The sequence below is a fragment of the Trachinotus anak genome, unplaced genomic scaffold, assembly GCF_046630095.1.
Source record: "Trachinotus anak isolate AG129_WGS33_773 ecotype Australia unplaced genomic scaffold, CSIRO_AGI_Tana_v1 ptg000028l, whole genome shotgun sequence".
Lineage (NCBI taxonomy): Eukaryota > Metazoa > Chordata > Actinopteri > Carangiformes > Carangidae > Trachinotus > Trachinotus anak.
In genome coordinates, this window is record NW_027273879.1 from 15,778,818 (window position 1) to 15,800,926 (window position 22,109).

A 22,109-nucleotide genomic window follows, 5' to 3' on the forward strand; every position below is an offset into this window, starting at 1 on the left:
AAATATGAGTGTGGTTTTTCTCTGGGGGGGGGGGGGGGGGACAACAGCTGCAGCTAAAACGAAACCAACAGCACCAACCTGTGTATTTAGTGAGTCATTACGTCGGACCAATGTTTTGAGTAAATGAGGCACAAGCTTAAATAACAATGTGTATTTCAAAGCCACATAGATGGTTATTTATTTATTTCTGTGGTCTGCACAATGCAACCTCTAGTAATACTTCCTCAAAAATATTATGTGCCCAAGTAAACCATAAGGATAAGGGTCTTTCCATGCCAACTGTCAAGAACTGTTTACTGTTCTTATCATGAATTTCCTCGAAAATTATAATAATAATAATCATTAAAAAACTTCTATTAAATTTATGGGGCCTTGCAAAATTCGCTAAATAAATGTGTTTTTTTGTACTTTTTTTTCTGTCTGTAATATTACATTCAGTGTTTTCATATTTGTAATATTTTGACTTTAAGGCTTTCTATGTCTTTGTGATGTGTTTTCCATTGGGTTCAGGAAATTTGAAAGCTACAGCTTGTAATGGTTTGTACTACTACAACTTCTGCTACCTCTGCAACTATTTTACGTAGTATCCAAATTATTAGTCTAAATCTTGGTGTGGATTGTATCATGAAGTTTGCATGAAACATAAACGTCCTGGTTATTTATACATGATTCCCACATGGCAGTGTAGTAGCAGTACATGCTGTTATTGAACGAGAGGAACGTTAGCTGTTCGGTTCTTGTTGCTCGGGGGGTTTTTCGGTGTTGCACCAATGATGTAACTTTCATTTCCTGATCGGCAAGGGTCACTCACATGAGTGCAGAGTTTGCAAAGAGTCCAGTTGAAGAAGGTGAATCTTATTCTTACAGTCACTTCCCTGTATCTGAATGATGCTACGGACGCTGAGTCGAGCCGGCGGAGCTCTTCTGCAGGTAACTTAAAATGTTATTATGTCATCTACGGCTCTTTAGCCAGTAAGTTGGTGTCATTCATTGTGTATCCGTGTGTTAATAATCCACGAAATGTCACTCTTCATCCTGGTGGATGTATCATGCACATCCGTATGAAGTAAACAAAATTAGACTATGTTAAAACTTTACACCGTTTACCTGTGCACAGTATATACAGTTGTAGGGAAACGTACACAGTGTAAATTAAAAGAAAAAAAACCACATTGAGCAAATCAGCTAAACTGAAAGTAAGAAACGGCACAATACTTTTGACGTAGATTTTCCTGAATATCTTTGGATTTTCAGGCTGTTGCTCGGACAAACCGTGGCCTTTGTCCAATAAAGAATCATTGATAGATTAATCAGTAATGAAAATAATAGTTAGTTGCAACCTTATCTTGTTTTACACAAGTGACATAATCTTTGCAGCCGGGGCTTGGGCATGAAAACCATGTCTTAACAACAGATTAATTCATTATGTAGGAATTTATTCATCAAGCTGAAGTTCTGTAAATCTGATCACATTTTCTCATAATTGTGTGTCTCTGTAGCAAACCCAGCGAACTGCACCAAGGTTGTGGGTTACACCGGCTCAGCAGCGATGGGCATCCAGCCTGCCCATGAACACCGTGGTCCTGTTTGTGCCTCAACAGGAAGCCTGGGTGGTGGAGAGGATGGGTCGCTTTCACCGGATCTTGGAGCCGGTATCATCCATTGTTTTTAATAAATTCCAAATCCAAATACAGGATAAACAGAAGGCATTCTTGTAAAAAAAAAATAATACACTCTCAGTTGTCAGTTTTATGAGGTACACCTAGCTAAAATTATTGCAGTCTAATCCAACAGTTCTGTTATAAATCCTCTTTCATGAAGATGATGATATAATCTGTTTTATAGAGGTTCTGTGGTGCTGTTGAACTGTATTGCATTACATGTAGAGGTGATTCTGTCATTTAGCCTCTTCTCATTGATATGAATTAAATACAAAAATAATAGAAACATCTATTGATACAATATTTACTTCTTAGAATCACAATTTTTCTACCTTTTGACAGAATTTCATTTATGCTGAGTTTTTGTACAAAGGTTTGGTTATTGTATTATTTAAATAAATGTTACCTTTGTCCTGTTCTAGGGTTTAAATTTCCTCATACCCTTACTTGACCGAATTCGCTATGTGCAAAGTCTCAAAGAGATTGTGATTGATGTCCCAGAGCAGTCTGCAGTATCTCTAGGTAAGTAGCTCAATACTTCTGTTTTCATAACTCATGGGAGGATGAGTGTGAAGGCAATTTCTCTGTGGGAATAATCCATCATTTTCTTGATGAATATACGGTTCAGCCTGAGGGACAACATTTAATAAAAGTGAGAACTTCTGTGTTTTTACAGATAATGTCACACTACAGATTGATGGAGTTCTTTACTTAAGGATCCTAGACCCTTTTAAGGTATGCTTGCAAAAATTACAACTGCTTTATACAGAGGAAATATTGTCCTTGTCCACTCTGTTGTTATGTTATACTCTGATAATAGTGATATAAATGTATTTATCTTAATCTCTCAATCACTACTCTTTGTTCCCAGGCCAGTTATGGTGTTGAGGATCCAGAATATGCTGTCACACAGCTGGCACAGACCACCATGCGTTCAGAACTGGGCAAACTCACACTGGACAAAGTGTTCAGGGTAATGACAGACTACTGTAGTGTCTCATATTGGCTGCATTACTGTATTCTTGAAATAGAATGAGTGGTGGGGATTTTTACAATTTATTTTATCTATGTTTTTTTTTTCAAGGAAAGGGAGTCCCTCAATTCCAACATTGTCCACTCCATCAACCAGGCTTCAGATGAGTGGGGAATTCGTTGCCTCCGTTATGAAATCAAAGATATACATGTTCCACCTCGTGTCAAAGAATCCATGCAGATGCAGGTGAGGTTAATATGCTGACTCTGTGAAAGAATGGAAACAGATCAAAGGAACTTTGGTCTCTATTTTGTTTGGGTTTCATTTGCTGGCTGAGACTAAAGCCACTCTGAAATTCAACATGTTATTGGTGAAGCTAGAGAGACCTATCAATCACAGACTTTTATTCACTCTGTTTAGGTGGAGGCTGAGCGTAAAAAGAGAGCCACAGTGCTGGAGTCTGAGGGGACAAGGGAAGCGGCCATTAATGTCGCTGAGGGTTGTAAACAAGCTCAGATCCTGGCCTCAGAGGGAGAAAAAGCAGAGCAGATCAATAAAGCGGCTGGTAGGTCCATTTAGTTACCCAATTTAGTTCTCTGTGGTTTGTATGCTGTTACTGTGCTTGAAGGGATGGCTCTTGTTTTCTTCCATATTTGTTGCTCTCACTGAGGTTTTAGGTTCAGGTTGTACAGCTAAAAATACTACTGACACATTGCAGATGATTACTCAAGTTATATGATGCTAATCAATTGACTGGGTTCCTTGCAGGTGAGGCCCAAGCTGTCTTGGCCAAAGCTGAGGCAAAAGCCAAGGCCATCCGTCTGTTGTCAGATGCTCTGACTGAACAGGTGAATAGTAGTTTTTGTTTTTTAACCATGGTCACAGTCTTATTTGTAAGAGAGATTTTTTTGGTACATTTTTGATGACGTTTTTCGTGCGTTGTACAGAATGGAAATGCAGCAGCCTCACTAAGTGTGGCCGAGCAGTACGTGTCTGCTTTCTCGAAGCTCGCCAAAGAGTCCAACACCATCCTTCTGCCCTCTAACACTGGTGACATTAGTGGAATGGTCACACAGGTATCTATACGTGCACTATTATTGAGTTAACTTTAATAGAATGTCCTTGAATATATACAGATGAGGTATGTGTGTTGCCTTTGTGGTCATCGAACATAACAATAACGAGCGCCGCCATTTTCCTGCTCCTCAGGCCATGACCATTTACAACACGTTGGCAAAGACGAGCCCAGGAGTTGCCGCAGCAGGGGCGGTGGAGGAGAAGAGCGAGGAGCTTCAGAAACAATCACCATCAACTCAGTAGCAGACGAGTCAAAATGAACTCAAAGCAGTAAATGACACCGAACCAGAAGACGCAGTTTATGTTTCAGTTGTCGAGGGCTCTAAGGCATCGCTACGTGACTGAACTTCACACACCGTCTACTGACAGAATGAGAAGAAAAACTGCCAACTTTTTAAACTCTTCCAGTGTCTTGCCTTGGAGTCCATGGAAAACCACATCTTTTGTAGGAGGATTTGTAATCTTCACCGACTATTGTTTATGTTCAGTTCTTGTCAGATTGGGAAATAAACACCAGCCCCCAGCCAAATATACTCATAGCAGTGACTTTAAAGGTTTTAAATAGAACCGTACTACTACAGAATTCTGGTAAAACATTTGATCATGTTTAATGTTTTTACCTCTTTGCGACCCGTCCTCCAGGTCTGGCCCAAACAACTCTTTTCAGGTTCTGTGGGTTCATTAATATTAATGCGGCAATCACAGTCAGCTCAGGTGAACCATCTGTTTTTGCTTGTTATGGCTTGTTTACAGAAATCAGTGATAATTCTTTAACTGCTTCCAGCGTCTTTGGGACCAGCACCTTTGAGTTGCTACATTTGATGTCTGGCTGGATGCCTCAGAATGGTGGGAATTGTAGTTGAAAGTGTAGTTCCTTCACAATTTGGCCTGTGTTTGATTAAAGCATCACATCCCTGAAAAAGCTAAACCAATATTTTCTTTAGAAATAGTCGATGGAGTGAAATTATTCAGAAATAATTCCTTATCGATGATTAGTTAGGATACAAAGTCAACCCTAGGAAAAATGTTTCTGTTCTCTTCATAGTTAAATTCACCTCTTATGTCTTATGGGCAATATTTATTGAATGTCCAGGTTCTCTGCAAAGCTTTTTTGTCATTTCATAGGTTTCTTTCATACTTACAACAGGTTCATGGAACATAATGCAAAATGAAACTGGCACATCTGAGTATTTGTCATATGAGACTCACAAAGTGGAGAGATTTCACTAGAGGGTTTAGGATTAGGTGGAGAGGGATGTTATGAAGCACTTGTTAAAAAAAAATATATATATATATATATATATATATACATATAATGTTAGAAGAAGATGATGTGAAACGACTCATGAGAAACTACTGGACTTCTTCAAATGTAATGTGTGGAAAATGTTATGCAGAAAACTCCCAGCATAATAAAATGAAAGTTGTTAAATCAGTTAACTAGGTGTGTGTTTCATTCAATTTTTTTCAGTAGAGATTGGACGGATTTCACATAGAATTGACTAATTCTGTATTTAACAAAACAAAACGATATGCTTTAGATTTTTCTTGAATGAGTTTTTGGTTTCTTTAAACATTGACAGAGTGACACATCTTTTCTTCCTCCCTCTTCTTTGTGGGTTGTGGATTTAGCCCTCTGCTTTGCCTAACATGATTATCTAAGGCGTGTAATTAAGTTTTCATTGTACTTAATTGCTTAGCAATTTCCACAAATATTGATAGTTCTCCAGTGACATTGGCATATTTTGTTTATCCTCCATTTAAATATCAGAGGTATAATAGCTTATATTCATGCAAGCAGCTGGTAAACCCCTGACAAGTAACGTCCAGTTCTTCTCAACCCATTCTTCTTGTAGTTAGTATCCTATTTTTTAACGATTTATTGACCCGGTATGTGATTTGATTTAGTCAGTTTCAGAAAAAGACTCAATCTTTTTGTCATATTGTAAGGTATTTCCATCACTCCGTCCGACGGCTGAGCGCAAGGTGTGCCTGAATGACGAGTTCAGGGCAGCAAGCTCCCAATATCTGGTCGTGTTACAAAGAAAAACGTCCGCCCTGCATTTCCGGGTTCCATGCCCACTGAAGTTCCTACCTGTCACCAGCCGTCTAATCTCATTGTACCGGAGTCCCAATGAAGGTGAGGGTGGTGTCACGTCGTTCTCTGTTTACCTGACATACCTGTACCCCTGTGTTGTGAACACACACGCATTCACGTCCACCCTGCGACCGAGAGAGGACGAAAACCACACAGTTACAAGGTCAGTGACAAGAGCGAGGCGAGCTAGCGGCGGCTAACAGCGCTAACTTAGTAGCGTTGAACATGCCCTCCTCTTGACGGTAGCTAGTTAATATTACCTGTCACGTCTGAACGCCGTGTGCCGAGGTCACTGGTTCAGATGAAACCTGAGGTTTCTGTCAAGTTACACGTTGGCAGCATTAGCGTCTCGTTTAGCAGGTGTCACTCACAGACAGCGGTTCCTTTGACTTTTTATTTTTTATTTTTTTTTAACCTCGGTGTGGAACAAGTGTGTCTGAATTTCACCTGTGCGGCTGTGTGTTTAGGATGAAGGGGCTCCCAGTGCTGTCCCTGCTCCTCTGCGTGTGCGCCGTGTACTTTGTGGGCATTTACCTGTTCGTGGGTGGGTTCCTGCTGGTGAGGCTGGAGGTGAACAGGACCAGCACCTGCGGAGACGTGCTGCAGCCCGGAGAGGAGCCAGTGGACTTCTGCCGCGTTGAGCCTCGTTTCCGCAGGGTTGTCCTCCTCATCATCGACGCCCTGAAGATCGACTTCGCCCGGTTCGACCCCAACAACACGGCGCCCCGACCTTACGAGAATAAGCTGCCTGTGCTGGAGGAGACAGCCTCATCCAGGCCCTCTAACAGCCGCCTGTACCCCTTCCGTGCTGACCCGCCTACGACCACCATGCAGAGGATCAAGGGCTTCACCACTGGGTCCTTGCCCACGTTTGTGGATGTAGGTAATAACTTCGCGTCCAGCGCCATCTTGGAGGACAATCTCATCCACCAGTTTGGGCAAGTAGGTGAGTAGTTAAACAGGTGTACATTGATACCCAACACACTGCACCTCAGTCATGTATGACACATTATATTATTTGCAGAACCGAGGAGGGAAATGGGTTGTCATAGGACTGTTTTGACAGCTGAGATTGTACAGTGCCTATTAATTTGCAGTGAGTGTAGAAAAGTGTTGCTGTACTTTGTCTTTAAAGCCTGACTGTCTAGCTACAACACAGTGAATGACATTGGCACAGGTATTGCCAGAACAGCTGTTGTATAAACTCTTTTGGGTTTTGGATGAGCTACCAAAACACAGAGCAAATCCAGGGCTTAGAATAAGAGTGAGACAAGAATAATACACCACTGTTTCACTATCACAACAGAATCTATTATGACAGTGATGTCAGTATATTAATAATATATCGCAAAAGTCTCATATATGACAATATTGAACAAAACAAACTAATAAGACATTAAACTTTAAAATTTCTAAAGGTTGGGAAGTTTTGAAATAAGGCAAAGTCTAGAAACGCAGTTACAAGAGGTGTTATCTTACATTTTTTGTTGTGAGAAATAAGCATGTAGAGAGTCACAGCCTTACAGATTTGGCTTTTTTTATTGCATTGTTCACATGCTTTGCCAAGTTGTGTAACTAAGATGAAAATGTCATGGAATAATCCCATGGCACTGTCTGATTCATTTTTAAATGTGCATATCCCATTGCAGGCAAACGGGTGGTTTTCATGGGCGATGACACTTGGGAGAGTCTTTTTCCTAAGAAGTTCTACCGCTCTCTGCCCTTCCCTTCTTTCAATGTCAAGGATCTGCACACAGTAGACAATGGGATCCTCCAGCACCTCTACACCACCAGTATGTAGTATTTTATATGCTTTTATGCAACCTCGAGATCATAGATTTACACAATTTGGTACCCTTCTGTTTTTATTGTTATTTTATTTTAATCAACTAAATGATAGTTGAGACGTAAAAAAAAAGGTTTAACATTGTCACACCCCAGTGGTAACATCAAAAAACTGGCAGACAACAATGCTGAAGTTTGAATATTTCAGAATTTTTGCTGCTGTAAAGCAAAGAGAGCAAGAGTATTTTAATACTTAAGACCGTGGCCCTGCTTGTATTGCACTTGCACTTCATGTCTCTGTCATGATCTGTCCCCTTCTGTTGGTTCTGACAGTGATGAGTGGTGATTGGGATGTCCTGGTTGCTCATTTCCTTGGAGTGGATCACTGTGGCCACAGGTTTGGTCCCGACCACCCGGCCATGGCTGACAAGCTCACCCAGATGAATGGGGTCATCAGGTGAGACAGCAGCACAGCTGCTACAGGCTTGTTACACAGCATCTTACAGCTGCTGTCATTATCATGTGCTGTCATAGTGTACCTGTTGTATTACAGATATTCAGGTCACTTAGTAACACCAATGTTGTAAAATGCGGAGCCATGCAGCCATGGGCAGTAATAGGACTTATTAGGATAAATGTTATGAAAATAATACATTTTCAGTCATGTAAGGACAGATTTGTATTATGTTAAGCTTAGCTGAAGTGTTTTTGAATTTTACCTTATTAGCACTGCTGGACAAAGAATATAACATTAAAATCAGCGGGTAGAGAATTCCTGAATGTTATAGAAAAACAAAAGCGTTAGGAACTCCATTTGCTGTCTTCATTTATTTCCTTAAACCGCATCATCCTTTTCCTCCAGGTCTGTGATTGACCGTCTGCAGAACGACACCCTGTTGGTGGTGATGGGAGATCATGGGATGACGGACACTGGAGATCATGGTGGAGAAAGTCAGAAGGAGACTGATGCTGCCATCTTCCTCTACAGTCCCACCCCTCTGTTTCCCGGACCCCCATCACAGGTCGGTAGACAACCTGACTTTTTCGCAGTCAGCTCTAACTTGTGTGAAATAGTCATGCAAAGGAATGACATGCAGCTCAAAGTGCTTCGGGACAGGGAGGACATTAAAGAAAAAGAAAAATATAAAATAAACAACACTGATTAAAAGCTCAATTAAATGATAAATGTAAAAAAGACATGGTGTAAAATGTGATTTTACATACTACGTATACACAATTAAATACAGGTCTCTTTAAAAAATACAAATAGGCCTGTTCTGGCCCATTTCCGATGTCAATAGAATAATATACTGTTACATGACTGTTGTATATACAATTGAGGAATACATGGTTTCTCAAGTTCGCTGTCACCTCACAGCAAGAAGGTTCTGGATTCCAACCCTGGGCCTGGGATGTGGAGTTTGCATGTTCTCTCTGTGTCTGCGTGGGTTCCCTCCAGGTACCCCGGCTTCCTCCCACAGTCCAAAGACATGCAGTTTAGGTTAATTGGTGACACTAAATTGCCCGTAGGTGTGAATGTGGGCGTGAATGGCTGTTTGTCTCTATATGTCAGCCCTGTGATAGACTGGTGACCTGCCCTCGCCCAGTGTCAGCTGGGATTGGCTCCAGCCCCCCTGCAACTTAGTTCGGATAAGCTATATAGATAATGGATGGATGGATGGTTTCTCAAGTTTGAAAAATCGTTAAAGTACAGAAATTATAAAACATGGTAAGAATAGATAATAAAAAATAGAAATTTAAATGAAAAAAAAAAAAATAATAAAGTAGGCCCATAAAATGTCTCAGCTCAGTCAGACTAAATTTGGTTGGCTGTCACACTAACATCAAATTTCCCTCTGTCTCTGTTAAAAAGCACATTCCAGAAACCAGTTAACTACATGTAAATGCAGTGCAGAGTGAGAGATAAGCACAGAGTGATGAAAGTTCACACAACCGACTCATTATATGCCAGTCATGCTCAGTCACAACTGGCAGCGAGAAACTTGACTCCTGAACCTTTTCACAGAGCAAGAACATGCTGTCGAACCACAGCAGCATATCAGCTCAGTCCACAAATGAGCAAATAAGGAAGCAGGACAAAATGAAAGACCCCACAACCATTTCTTCTTATCTGTTTGTGTGTTTGCTTGTCTTCATTTTATCAGCAAATACCCATTTACATCATGTTTGTCTCTCCAAATCACCAGAACATTTGCTGCCTAATAAAAACGGCACATCAGACCATTCCTTGCATGAATATTTGTGTTCATGCTTGGCTGTGCAGTTCCCGGAATCCGTTAAATTGATGCTGGCAGGTGGTCTCTGCCTTTTCAGGGATAAAAGTGGATGTCAAACCAGAAAAAGTAAACTCCACCACTGATTTCCATAATTGCAGTGTAATTGGAGCATTACATAACACATTGTGGAAATTTGTGGGTTACATGAGTGCACAGAAAATACCACTACTATAATGAAAGGGGACATTATTAGGCATGATGCCCTATGAGACGCTGAGCCACTCACTTATGCATCAGTTATTTTTCACAAGGAGGAAATTAATCCACCAATCTTACTGGTAAATGTCAGTGATGAGGAAACTTGACTACTTGAGTTAATTAAGACATTTATTCCTAATCTGCTTGCATTTCCAAAAGATAACACCAATTTTTGGTGAGTGAGTGCATTTTGTTGCTCAAAAATCTGTTGATGCTTGTTCCTGTGGCAAGTAATTATAAAGCTTGACCTGTAGATTTTTCTCTACTATAAAAAAGGATCTCAGTTTTCGTCCTTTGCTACTGAAAGTGAATTCTATTTTATGATTATTTTATGCATAGTTTACTAGTCTCTAACAGGGCTGGTAACAAGCTGCGCTCCAAGAACTTTGCTTTAAAACTACAGTCTAAAAACTGCAACATTTGCATTTTTAATCAGCAACTGTGTGCTCAAAGATTAAGGAAGCAAGGTCAGATCTTACCAACCACTTGATTCCATATTTTGGCACTTCACATTTTTTGATACCAAGCCCTACTCTAAACAACCCTGGTGGATTTAAATACTTGTAATTACATTAAACTGACCTCTATGCCTCCTTTTCTTATTTTACGATGATGCGCCTCTCCAAAGGTTACTGTGCTATGTGCTAGAAAACACACACTGGATAGAGCTGTCCACTAGAGACAAGTGTATTTTGTGCAGATCCTCTCACTGCATATCAGACATCTCAGAGTATTAGTAGTAGGCTTTATCAGTTAGATATGAAAATTGTGCCAATTTCTCATCACACAGCAGATGTCCTAAAACGTCAGTGCAGCCCTTTCAGTCACAGATGGACGGAGTAGCAAACTAACACGGCAGGCTTTTATTTTCTCATGTTTGTAGAGTGAACTGGACGTGGTGCCCCAGACTGACCTGGTGCCCACCTTGGCTCTGCTGCTGGGAGTCCCCATCCCGTACAGCAGCGTGGGGCAGGTTCTCTTGCCTCTATTCCCTCCTCATGGGCAGACAGAAGGTGCAGTTGGAGGTCTTAGCCAGCTGGAGGCACTGTGGATCAACGCAAAACAGGTAGACTGCTCAGTTAAGAGCTTTTTAATGTTTCTACACAGAAAAAAAAACCCTCAGACTTCACATATCCTGGAGCTTGTTCTGTATTCTTGTGTTTTAAGGTGTATTTAATTTCACCTCATGTCAACACTGTGTTCCTGAAGGTAAACCGTTTCTTGGAGACTTACTCTGGTATGGCCAAAGACATCCCACCAGAGAGCCTCTCTCAGCTGAAGGAAGAGTTCACCCGCCTCTCCTCTGAGTACCTCAGCACAGTTAGAGAGGGTCGGTCACCCTCCCCAGAGCTGGCTGCCTCACTGCAGGCCTACCTCACCTCTGTCAGAGACACCTGTCGGGCTACCTGGGCTCGGTTCAACCCTTTTAAGATGGCAGCGGGTTTAGCCATCCTGGCGTTTGCCTGCTTGATGTGTTTCATTCTGTCCGAGCTGTCTCTCGTATTGATCAGGGAGAATGGTCCTGGACTGAAGGCTCCGGTTGTCGTGGCGCTAACAGCGGGGGTTTGTGTGGCTGCAGGACAGCTGCTCACACAGGGCTACATCGATGTAGCGTGGTGCCTGGCAGCTGCTGCCCTCAGCTCCGAACTTCTCTTTCTCTGGACAGCTTGTCGATCCAGAGCCACTGCTGTGGCTAAGAACGGATCTAAAGCTCCAAAGTGTGCTCGCTGGCTGACTCTGCGCCATCTCCTAATTCCCCCACTTGTGGTTCCACTCCTCCGCTGTGCCTCCCTGCTCTCAGACAGCTACGTGATCGCTGAAGGCCGGGTGGTGACATTTCTCATGTTCTCTCTGGCTCTCTATATTCCCATCCATCTCAACTGGGATGGCCTACTTCTCCCCCCCAGCCATGACCCTCTGAAGTCAGCGGGGCTGCTGCCTTCCCCAGCCTTGTCTCCATCGACTGTGAGGAAGGAAAGCAGCACCCTCCTGGCCTGTGTAGGACTCCTTGTTGGCAGCCTCTACCTCTCCCTGTCCTTTCACGGCTGTCGGGAAGAGCAGGGCTCCTGCCAGCCGTCGCCGTTCCTCTCCCCTCTCTCCCGGTTGCAGGACAGCCAGCTGAAGAACCTCCACTACGTCCTCGCTATCTTCTCCCTGGGCTTGTGGACATATCTCCTGAGACGCTGCCTCCGCCACTACGGTAACCTCAACTCCTCAGGTGGGACGGTGTTCACGGCCCGCTGGATCTTACCACTGCTGTCTGTGTGCCTGGGGCTCCACTGGGCTGTTAGTGCCACTCCAGAGGACAGCTTCAGGAATTTGGCTGAGCTGATCAGCCTGGCTCAGCTGGCCCTCCCCAGGGCCGCCTTCTGTCTCTTGGGGCTGGGGCTGTTTCTGATCTGGCTAGATCCTCTAACTGTGTTTGTGAAGACCAGGGCTGCAGCTTCAGCCAGAGGTTCTTCGCTACCCCCGCCCCGCTACCGAGCCAGCACCGGCATCAGCCCCCAAGCTGAGCTGCACCACCTCATCCCCCAGATTTACCAGCGCATGCGTCGCTCCCTGGACGACGGAGAGCTGAGCAGGGGCAGCGAGGTGGACAGCAGGCCTGCGGTGGAGGCCTACGGGCTGGGAACTGTATACTCTGCCCCTCTGCTGCTGTTCTGTGGCCTGCTAGGAATCGGTTTGCTGCTGCTGCACCCAGAGGGCATGGCTCTGTCTTTCCTCCTGCTGCTGCTAGAAATGGGAGCTCTGCTGCACATTCAGGCCTCCTCCACTACCCTCAGTGGCCTACATGGAACATATTCTGGTAAGATGTTCAAAGTCACACATCTTTTGTTTTGTGCTTCCTTTGCCTTTTATTAAGTATTCTCATTGTTTCCTCAGGTGGCTTTAACGTGCCCTGGACTCCAATAGTGATGTGGTCCCTGGCTGCCACCCAGTTCTTCCATGCCACAGGTCACCTTCCCACCTTCCCCTCCATCCAGTGGGGTGCTGCCTTTGTGGGATTCCCTGATGGTCACACAGGCACCGTACTGCCCGCCTCACTGGTTACTCTCAACACCTTTGCCTCAAACATCCTGTTTGCAGGTAGATACCCATGGTAGACCAGAGAAACAATAGTAAAAATATATATTATTAGGTGGGTTAGGGAAATTTGATGGTTACATCTGCAAAAGTAAAAGGATTCAGCTGGGACGAAAGACAAAGTACAATACAACCCAGGATTGGAATATACAATTAGCAATAGACAAAGGGGAAAACATATGTAAATTTATTTTAAATTTAATTTAAAAACATAAATAAAAATATGATGTTCTTAAGGTGTATTGTGCTCAGTTCTGACAACAGTTTAGGAGCAATTTACATTTCTTTCTCAAAGTAAAGTTTGTCCCAAAGAAAGTGAGTAGGTCCCCTCAAAACTCGAGGCACATCGAAGCAAGTTAAAATGCTGTTATTATTGTGGCTACATTATTAAAAACAAGACCAATGAGTATTTGTGTGTATGTGTAACAGAATAAAATTATAGTCTCTTAGTAAAAAAATAACAGATTTACATATAACATTTCTTAACGTAATATAACTATTAAATTCCTATTCGCAGTAAAGTTGAAATCATAAATAAAAAATGGCATTGTGGGTTTAACATTTTGTCTCAATAATAAGTAATATAATAAATATTCTCTCTTTACTGTTTTTAAACAATTTAAAGGGAAATTAGAGCTCAATATTGGACACTAGAGTTTAAGTTTCTAAATTAGTTAATTCTTTTTTTTTTTTTTTTTTTTTTTTAATGTTATTGTTAAGTTATTCCACTTCATGTCAGGAGGTTCTTCATAATCCATTACAACCATGGAATGTACAACTCTGGTATTACAACCCTTACACAGAAGTCAGTCTGATAGTTGCTCCCAAAAAAACACAAAAACAATACATGAGACACAACTACATAATATCATCATATCTCAGTGAACTTTGGTTAGTAAAGCAGGTGGTAAAGCAGATATTTTCCCTCCAGAGATCTCAAGTTTAGTACCAAAGTAGTTGTTAAACAGTTGGAAATATATATAAACATACTTGTCAATGCAATGCAAGAAATGAAACCATGAAAGTGTGTTAATGACTGTGTCCATGTCTGGTTGTCTTCAGTGGGTTGTCCGTTGCTACTGTTCTGGCCCCTGGTGTGCGAGGTACGTGGCACCAGGGGAGGAAGAGTTTGTGGGGAAGAAGGCGAGGACGCTGTGATGGAGATGAGACTGAGAGAAAACCCCCAGCAATTCAGCTCGGCTCTCCTACAACTGTCAACACGCTACCTCTTCATTCACGGAGCACAGGTGTGACCATAGACCGAGAGACATCTCAGGCTGCGTAATTTCACACACTGGAGCGGCACAATTATCTGTTAGTTAGTTTGCCACTGATTTAAAATGTCTTACATTCAGATTATCAATCTATGAGCTGGGTCCAAGTCCCTTTTTAGTGAGAGGTTCAATTTTTATTGTTTTGGTTTTTTTTTTTTTTTTTTTAAATGTCTTTGGCTCAGTTCCACCTTTTGAATGTATATCACATCCCAGCACTCAGTTCCTCTGCTCTCCTCACAGGTCTTTGCTTCAGTGTGTGCAGCTGCTATCCTCAGGAGACACCTAATGGTGTGGAAGGTTTTCGCACCCAAGTAAGTGCCTGAAAGGATTTTCCATCTCACACAAACTCACTGATGGAAAAGGCTTTTGAGGGTATGGACACAGTATGACTCCAGTTCAGTGAATGTACATTAGTGAAGACGGGTCTACTTTTACAGTGTAGTATATTCACCTGGAACTCTTATCTTTTTAAATCAATGGTATTGTACTTATCATTCCCAGTCTAGTGAATACTGCAATAGCTTGTTTCCAAATAATTTTAATTCTGAAAAATTTCAGCTAATATTGTGTCATATTTTTGCTGCTCGGTTGAAAACATTGAGTTATAAACCATAGAAAAAATACAGATTTCTAAGGTTTGAAAAAGTTGAAGTTAGAATTGTTTATATCTCCTCTGTTTACTCCTTGCAGGTTAATGTTTGAGGCCTCAGGGTTCCTGGTGAGCAGCGTGTCTCTGCTGATCGGGGTCACATTAGTGTTGAGAGTAGATGTAGCCGTGGGCCGCTGGTTTAAGAGAATCATCCCTGATGCATCCAGGTAGCGACGGCGCTGCTGCTGCTGCTGCTGCTTTATCACAGCTGCTCACCTGAGCCCACTGTGCCACAGAGAAAACGGACATGGTGGTCACTGTAAAGTTTTTATATGGAAACATTGCCATCGGTGTCTAACATAAGGATCCCCACAAACATGTCATGTGAGGTTGCCTCTTACTGTAACTCTCTTGAGGGCTATGTTACTGACACTGAGGCCTGCCTCCTTTTCAGTCAGAGGGACTTTACGACATCAAATCTTGGACTGACCAAACTCTGAGAATCTGGACTTTTTTTATACAGTGTTTTTTTGGTTGAAGCTTGTAAAGCACCTCACGAAGATGAAGGGGGTAAAGGCCTCTGAGGTCCAGAGTTGTATGTGATTAAGGAGAGAACTGTAGTTCCTGAATGTTTCTCCTAAACTCCTGTTTGCTGACTTGATGGATGAAACCTTCCAAGTTCAACAAGCCACACAGTCTTGCAAGTGGTTCATAGTGCAGCAGTTAAAAAGCTTCACTAAATACATGCAGTTTACATGAGCTAAATGCCTGTCACAGCTGGCCAATAACCTCAGCATTGAAACAAAATTGGCCTTTTCCCATCTCATAACTGAGACTGCTGTTGCACTTGTGTGCAACGGAGTGGCCAAACTGACGGTTGAATGTGATATAAAAGCAGCTTATGGAAGGAGGACATTTCTGTCCAGGAAATTGACGATTAAATTAAGCTGACTGTTTTCCACAGTGGTGCACAACTAATGAGCAGGTAAAGGTTCAGTGTCTCGCGGCAGAAACTGAACCCAATGTCTGGAGCTACTTTATTATCAGTTCGCGAGCAGGTCAACTCCATTTGACAAAATCCATCCAAGTGCATTACAGCATGTCATTTAAGTGTCTGCTGGAGGAAGTTTTTTTTTTATGTTTTGTACTTTCAAGATGTTGGAATATTCAGTGCATCTGATTACTGCCAATTCATATATTATTACCGTGCTGTTATAGTTTTTTTTTTTTGTTTACAGTTTCTGGTTCCTAATCTGTCATGGTCTTTTTTTTTTTTTTCCTGATTCCTAACTCTAATATCTATTTATAATTAAGATTTTTTTAATCACTGGTGATACGTTTTCTAATCTCAAATGAAACTTTCGTCTTAATTAGGCCTCTTTCACCTTGACCCTGGAATATGTGCCTGGCTTTAACAAATGCCTTTTTTTCGTGTATGATGTCATTAATTTGGCAGGGCCATTGAATCCAGGACCTCCAGAAACACTGTCAGTGAATTTATTTCTACAGGACATCTGAGTCAGTCTCCGGTGTAAGATCTGTTACTGTTCTGCAGCTGTAGTCAGCAGCTAAAGCTCATTAGCTAATGCATGGTATCGAAGGGATGTTGAGCTCAGGTTGAATTAGCTATAATGCAATAGTACTGCATTCCTCAGGCTGTTATAAAGGAGTGACTGGTCATGAAGAGCAGCCGCTGTGGTGACCTCAGCTCAAGTGATGGTTTGGCTTGGTTGTGTGATAACGGGGCACATTTTTTTTTCTTCTGTTTTTAAAATGTTTAATATATAAATAACTGATTAATTGAAATGATTTTACAATCTGTGAAAAATGTATTAAAACTTTTGTACATGATGTGTTTGCCTCGCAATAATTTAAATATACAGATGAGAAGTAGCCAGATTAGTTTAAGCTTATTCCCTATTCCTATTTATCATGCGTCCATGTTTCAAATTTAATTTTATTTATTGCTTTGCAAACTAATGTTTATTGATCTAGTGAGTTGATGAAGGAAGTGCGTGCTGCCATGATTTTTTTTTTTCTACTCATAATTCAAGGTGCTTCATTCATTATTCACAGAGGCTTTCCACATTTCCATTTCATATAACTCTGAGCTGCCGAAAGTCTCACTTGTACACAAACATTAGTCAGGAAATTATCCAACTTCCACCAGCTCCCCTTTATAACTCTATTTGTGGCTCATTTTACACTTTAAACATCCCTTAAATGCATATTCTATGATAAAAAATTTGATCATGGACACAGCGCATTAACTGGACAGGGTTGAGAATGTGCTCCCATTGTGAAAGGAACTTTATGAGTAACTGCAGCAGCATCCACAGACATACCTCAGGCACAGCTTACATACACATACTCATACAAATCAAAAAAATGTAACAACATAATGTGAGAAACCAAAAGGGATCATGTGAAATCTTAACACCTGCTGAAAGGAAGAACCAAGTCATTGGTGTTGATGAACAGCTCTTCCAAGAGATTACAGATATGTTGTGGTCAGTTTTTCAGGGCCCTGAAAATCTCACTTAATGCATTCGCTTGTCTCCAATCTCTTACCCATTAGAGGCAAGTGTAAGGGTTTACTTGTCTGGAGAATGGGATGGATGGATATGTGGGTAAGACACTTAATGAGATTTTAATTAGATGAGATTAAAAAAAAAAAAATTAAACAACCATTCAAATTCAACACATTAATATTCAAATGTAAATTTTCATATCCTGTAGTTACAATTTATGCCAGAGGGGTGGGCCAGAACACTGATCCAATGACTAAACAATAAACTGAAGAAAGTGATTTCTACCCGGGTAAATAATTATTACAATAATTACTGTGTTACTGCCAGATAAAATGGTATCATTTGAACAGACTTTGACATAACTGAGGAGACAAATCCTAATTTTCTGCTGGAAGACATATCTTCTTCTTCAAAAAAAACTATTTTTGGACTTCCACTCTTGACACTTCGGAACTAAAACTCTGTCAAAGTCAATGGGGAGAGTCCATTGTGAAGCAATATAAATGGCTGCTGACAAGCTTATTATTCAGGCTTCCCTGATGAACAATGGTTACAGTTCTTGCAGTGTTGTGATAATGAAACTACTGCACTCACAGGGCAAAAGCCTCAAATACAGAAATATACGAAATAGAAAAAGAAATGTAGGAAGAAATTGCTTCAGCAACTATGGCCTTATTCACTAAATAAACTCCCAGGTTGTGCTGTATTTCAACAGAACGCTGCTTTTCCTACAGCCATTCTCTCTCTTACAGGTTCATGTGTCATACTTTGTTATGTGATGTCACTATTGTTTTGTCACATAAAACTGAGGTCAGTGGTTCACTGGATGCAATGGGTGAGTTTCATGTTGTCTTGAGTACATAAAAAAGTTGAAAAAAGTATACTTTAATACCACTGTGGCATGATAAGATATGCAGTTAGCATGAAGAATGCCACTATAATTATCATCTAGTCATAATAACAACTTAAAAAACATAAAAGTAACATCAAGGAAGACACTGCCGTAGCTCTTACCGTTTGAAGCTTTGGATCTCTTATTTTGGAAGTGATGCACCATTATGACACTGACGCTGCCAAGCTTTCATTCTAAGCATCAGTATAATTGCCCATCATTATCAGATGAACAGCCCTTTGGACAACAATCCCCACATTTCAGCTTGCATCAACTATTGAAGTCAGACCAATTTGTATCATGGGGATGGAAAATAATTCGGCTGCCCTCTGATATTTGTGCTCGGAGTTCAGTGAGAAAGGCCCGATCCTATCACAGGGGATCCAATTTAAAATTGTTTTGATGATAACCATCATCCTTCTCTGGCACTCCGGTGAGGATGAATACAATACAGACTTTCTGGACTCAGAGTGAATTTATGGGCAAAACATTTTCAGCCATTATCACTAAATAGGGATCAGTTACTGAATCTATACCGGAGACTGGGAAACTTTAAGTCCACAAACTTGGCCTCTGAGAAATACCAGTCAGGTTAGCTGGGCCAAAAGTGAACAACCTAAAAAGAGGAATAAGGCCTCTAATCTGATTTTTTTTTTTTCTCCTTCCCACCGGAGTCTCTCTGAACCCACACAAAGGTAGGGTTTCCATTCATCTTGTTTTCCAACAGAATACTTAAAAGCAACCCAGTCTCTTGTTAGGCTATAGGTAAGAAACAAAGTGACTGATTCTCTAAATGTTTTGTTCTCTCGTTCACTTGTGTAATGATAATTGATCTTTTATATCTATGTATACATAAATGTACGACACGATCCCCCTGGTTTTTGTTTTTCTAAAAGGAAACACTGGAAATATACATTTTTGTGAAGCTAGCATGGTATTTTTATGAGCTTATGTGAGACTATATAACTTCTGAAAGAAGAAACAAGACATTCTTCTCCTCACAAAGAAGAAGTGAAATTCATATACAATAAAACTCCTTGTTGTTCCTCATTGAAACGGTTTATACAGTTACCAGGTAATGGAGGTGGCCCCGGGTGGTTTAGCGACATGTAGTTACTGGGGGGGACTCTGAGTACAACTACTTTATCAGAAATACAACAAAAGAACAACTGGTTTATCAGTTTATGACACAGCCAAACAGACTTTCACCAGTTTCTTCAGTTGAACACTTTTAACATGAAACCTCATCAGCAGTAACTCGGTACAGCTAAGATGCTGGGTTCAGAGAGAGAACTTTCTGGACTGTGGTGCTCATATGAGGTAAAATTATCAACCGTAACACTTTATGCATTGTTTCCTGTGAAACCCTTTGACTATTGCTGAAAAGATGCAGACCATGAATGGTATCAACAACATGGTCTGATTCCATAAATACCTTCAGGATTATTATTAAGAAAATCTGTCTCTTTTTAAAATAGGCTAATAATAGCAGCTAGGCTGATATCAAGTAAAAGCCTGTTTGATTTGTTTTTTTTAAAATTATATTTATAATATTTATTATTGGATTATAAATAAACTTGCTTGATGTAAGCGTGGCGTTTACAATGTGTGATTAGGGACACAATTTAACATCAGGAGTTGTAGCGACGGAGATAGTGGTTGGAGGGATGATTACAACACTATCAAAATTGCCACTAATTTGCACTGAAACATCACATATCCTCATGCTATACACATTTCCAGATTTATGCAGTCAGAGTGTAATCTCCATGATAATCTGCAGGGTTAAAGTGGCATGTAACATTAACATCCACAAAGGTGTTCAGTGTTTATGGATTTGTACTTGCTTTTCCCGCAAATTCTATCCTAAATACAATACTATGCCACTGAGTATTTTAGTTTGCACAGTCACTAACCTGTAACTGACCTCTTCCAATCCATGTTTACTTTCAAGGCTTGAGTCTTCTTTTTTCTTTTTTTCAATAAAGATTTTACCCCACAAAGATCAGAGCAAGGACTAAACTGGCGATCAAAGTAATTTTGAGAGAGATACACAAAATGGTGCTAAATCATGTACATCACTTTAAAAAGCTTTGTGGTAAGGGACGGTTTATCAGTTGCACAAGATTAGGTATGCAGTCTCACTATGTTCGACAGTTTGATCCAAAACAGAATTTTAAAATGAGAATAAAAAAAGAATTCTATCAATGCTGTTTGCACTTCTGGATAACTCTGTCTTCAGCTGCTTCCAGGGAATGCTTTCACATCATTTTGTATTCTGTGTGAGTAATGATATGTCGTACGCAGTGTGATAAAACACCTTTAAAGATGCTTTACTTAAAGATATCTGTTTTTAAAAGCTAAGTTTCCAAACTGAGCTCACAGCAATAGGGAGAAAATAATTATAGAACAATTACATTTACATAGATACCAATGAATTTCATACATTGTCTGCAAGTTCATTGTCATTGTGCAGGGATTATGTATAAATAATATTTTACCTGAATGTGATGCCAACAAAGTTTACCATGTTAGTGAAGCTGCCAGAGGGCTCAACATCATCATAAAAGGATCATGTTCAAAAGGAATATGTTCAAAGTAAAAGGCTGAGTGCCTGTGAAAGGGTCGAATACAATAAGGCTTGAAAAGCACAGTCGGTTATATATTGTGTGTGTGCATATATATATGTATATATATATATATATATATATATATATATATATATATATATACACACACACACACGATTAAAAATGTTTTTTTAAACTTTTTTCTTAAACTTAACCTTTTCTCCTAACTATTAATAAAGTGTATTATGTAAAATGTAAATATTACTGTAGTTACAGGGACAAAGTATGTGAAATGCACAACCACAGGATAAGACCTGACCGATGGAAAAAACTCCAAATTATTGCAAACTATTACAAATCAGTATGGAAAACAAACATGTACCCTGCATACACTGAAGCAAACACACATACAAGCTCACATATAAACACATTTGTTTTGTTATACTCACTCAAAAACAGTAATATTCAGGCATAAATGCAGTGCCCACACAGACACATAGCATAAAACAAACTCTGGACATATTCTAGTTGAGGGTTAATGGCCTTGACCTTTATAAAATTGGTGCCTGACAGTCAAAAAGAGTGAACGTTTTATGCTTGGAGGGATATATAGCAGCAGCCTGGGACCTTACCAATCAGCTGGGTCACAGCAGCTGCACACATGAACAACTGAAAGACACAGGAAAGATGAAAGACATAGGCCATGATGTGTTTGCACACGTCTGCCTCTCTGTTGGCTTCGGTCCTGTGGAACCTTTCTGGAGGTAGGATCTGCCTGAGTGAGCTGTATCACAGCCAAGGAAAAGATTTAGTTTTTTATGTATACATCCACCGAGGGAAACAATTTGTTGCTTGAATGCTCCGAGTTAGCAGAGTTACTTTTTCTGTGGCAGAGATAATTACACCATTTAAAATGTAAAAACTTTGCTATCGAAGTTCTTAACCTCTGAAGAATATTTAATGTAGGTCAGCCTCATAGCGGAAAACAACTCTGTGGAAGTAAATATGTTTTGGAAAGCCAGCCAAACTTAAGTTAAGTCAGGGTTATATTTATAGCCCAATATCATACACTGTGCAACG

At 40.7% G+C, this 22,109-nt stretch overlaps 2 protein-coding genes across 3 annotated transcripts; both read left to right on the forward strand.

The window, feature by feature from the left end:
• The first annotated feature begins 770 nt into the window (after positions 1–770).
• On the forward strand, positions 771–5,144 carry LOC139611108 (stomatin-like protein 2, mitochondrial). Its single transcript, XM_071465440.1, has 10 exons — positions 771–930; positions 1,500–1,652; positions 2,084–2,183; positions 2,338–2,396; positions 2,533–2,634; positions 2,746–2,880; positions 3,055–3,199; positions 3,403–3,482; positions 3,582–3,710; positions 3,844–5,144. Exons 1-10 carry the CDS (start codon positions 886–888, stop codon positions 3,952–3,954), a joined length of 1,059 nt encoding a protein of 352 aa, XP_071321541.1. The 5' UTR covers positions 771–885; the 3' UTR covers positions 3,955–5,144.
• Positions 5,145–5,755: 611 nt separating this feature from the next.
• On the forward strand, positions 5,756–16,887 carry pigo (phosphatidylinositol glycan anchor biosynthesis, class O). 2 transcript variants are annotated; one of them, XM_071466396.1, is made up of 11 exons: positions 5,756–5,972; positions 6,277–6,755; positions 7,459–7,602; positions 7,928–8,051; positions 8,457–8,616; positions 10,973–11,155; positions 11,299–12,895; positions 12,973–13,176; positions 14,236–14,420; positions 14,688–14,758; positions 15,138–16,887. In XM_071466396.1, the coding sequence occupies exons 2-11, from the start codon at positions 6,278–6,280 to the stop codon at positions 15,265–15,267; spliced, it is 3,276 nt and encodes a 1,091-aa protein (XP_071322497.1). In that variant the 5' UTR covers positions 5,756–5,972; position 6,277; the 3' UTR covers positions 15,268–16,887. The 2 variants fall into 2 exon arrangements, with proteins under 2 accessions (XP_071322497.1, XP_071322496.1); XM_071466395.1 differs by having other exon boundaries at positions 5,781–5,851.
• The last annotated feature ends 5,222 nt before the right edge of the window (positions 16,888–22,109 follow it).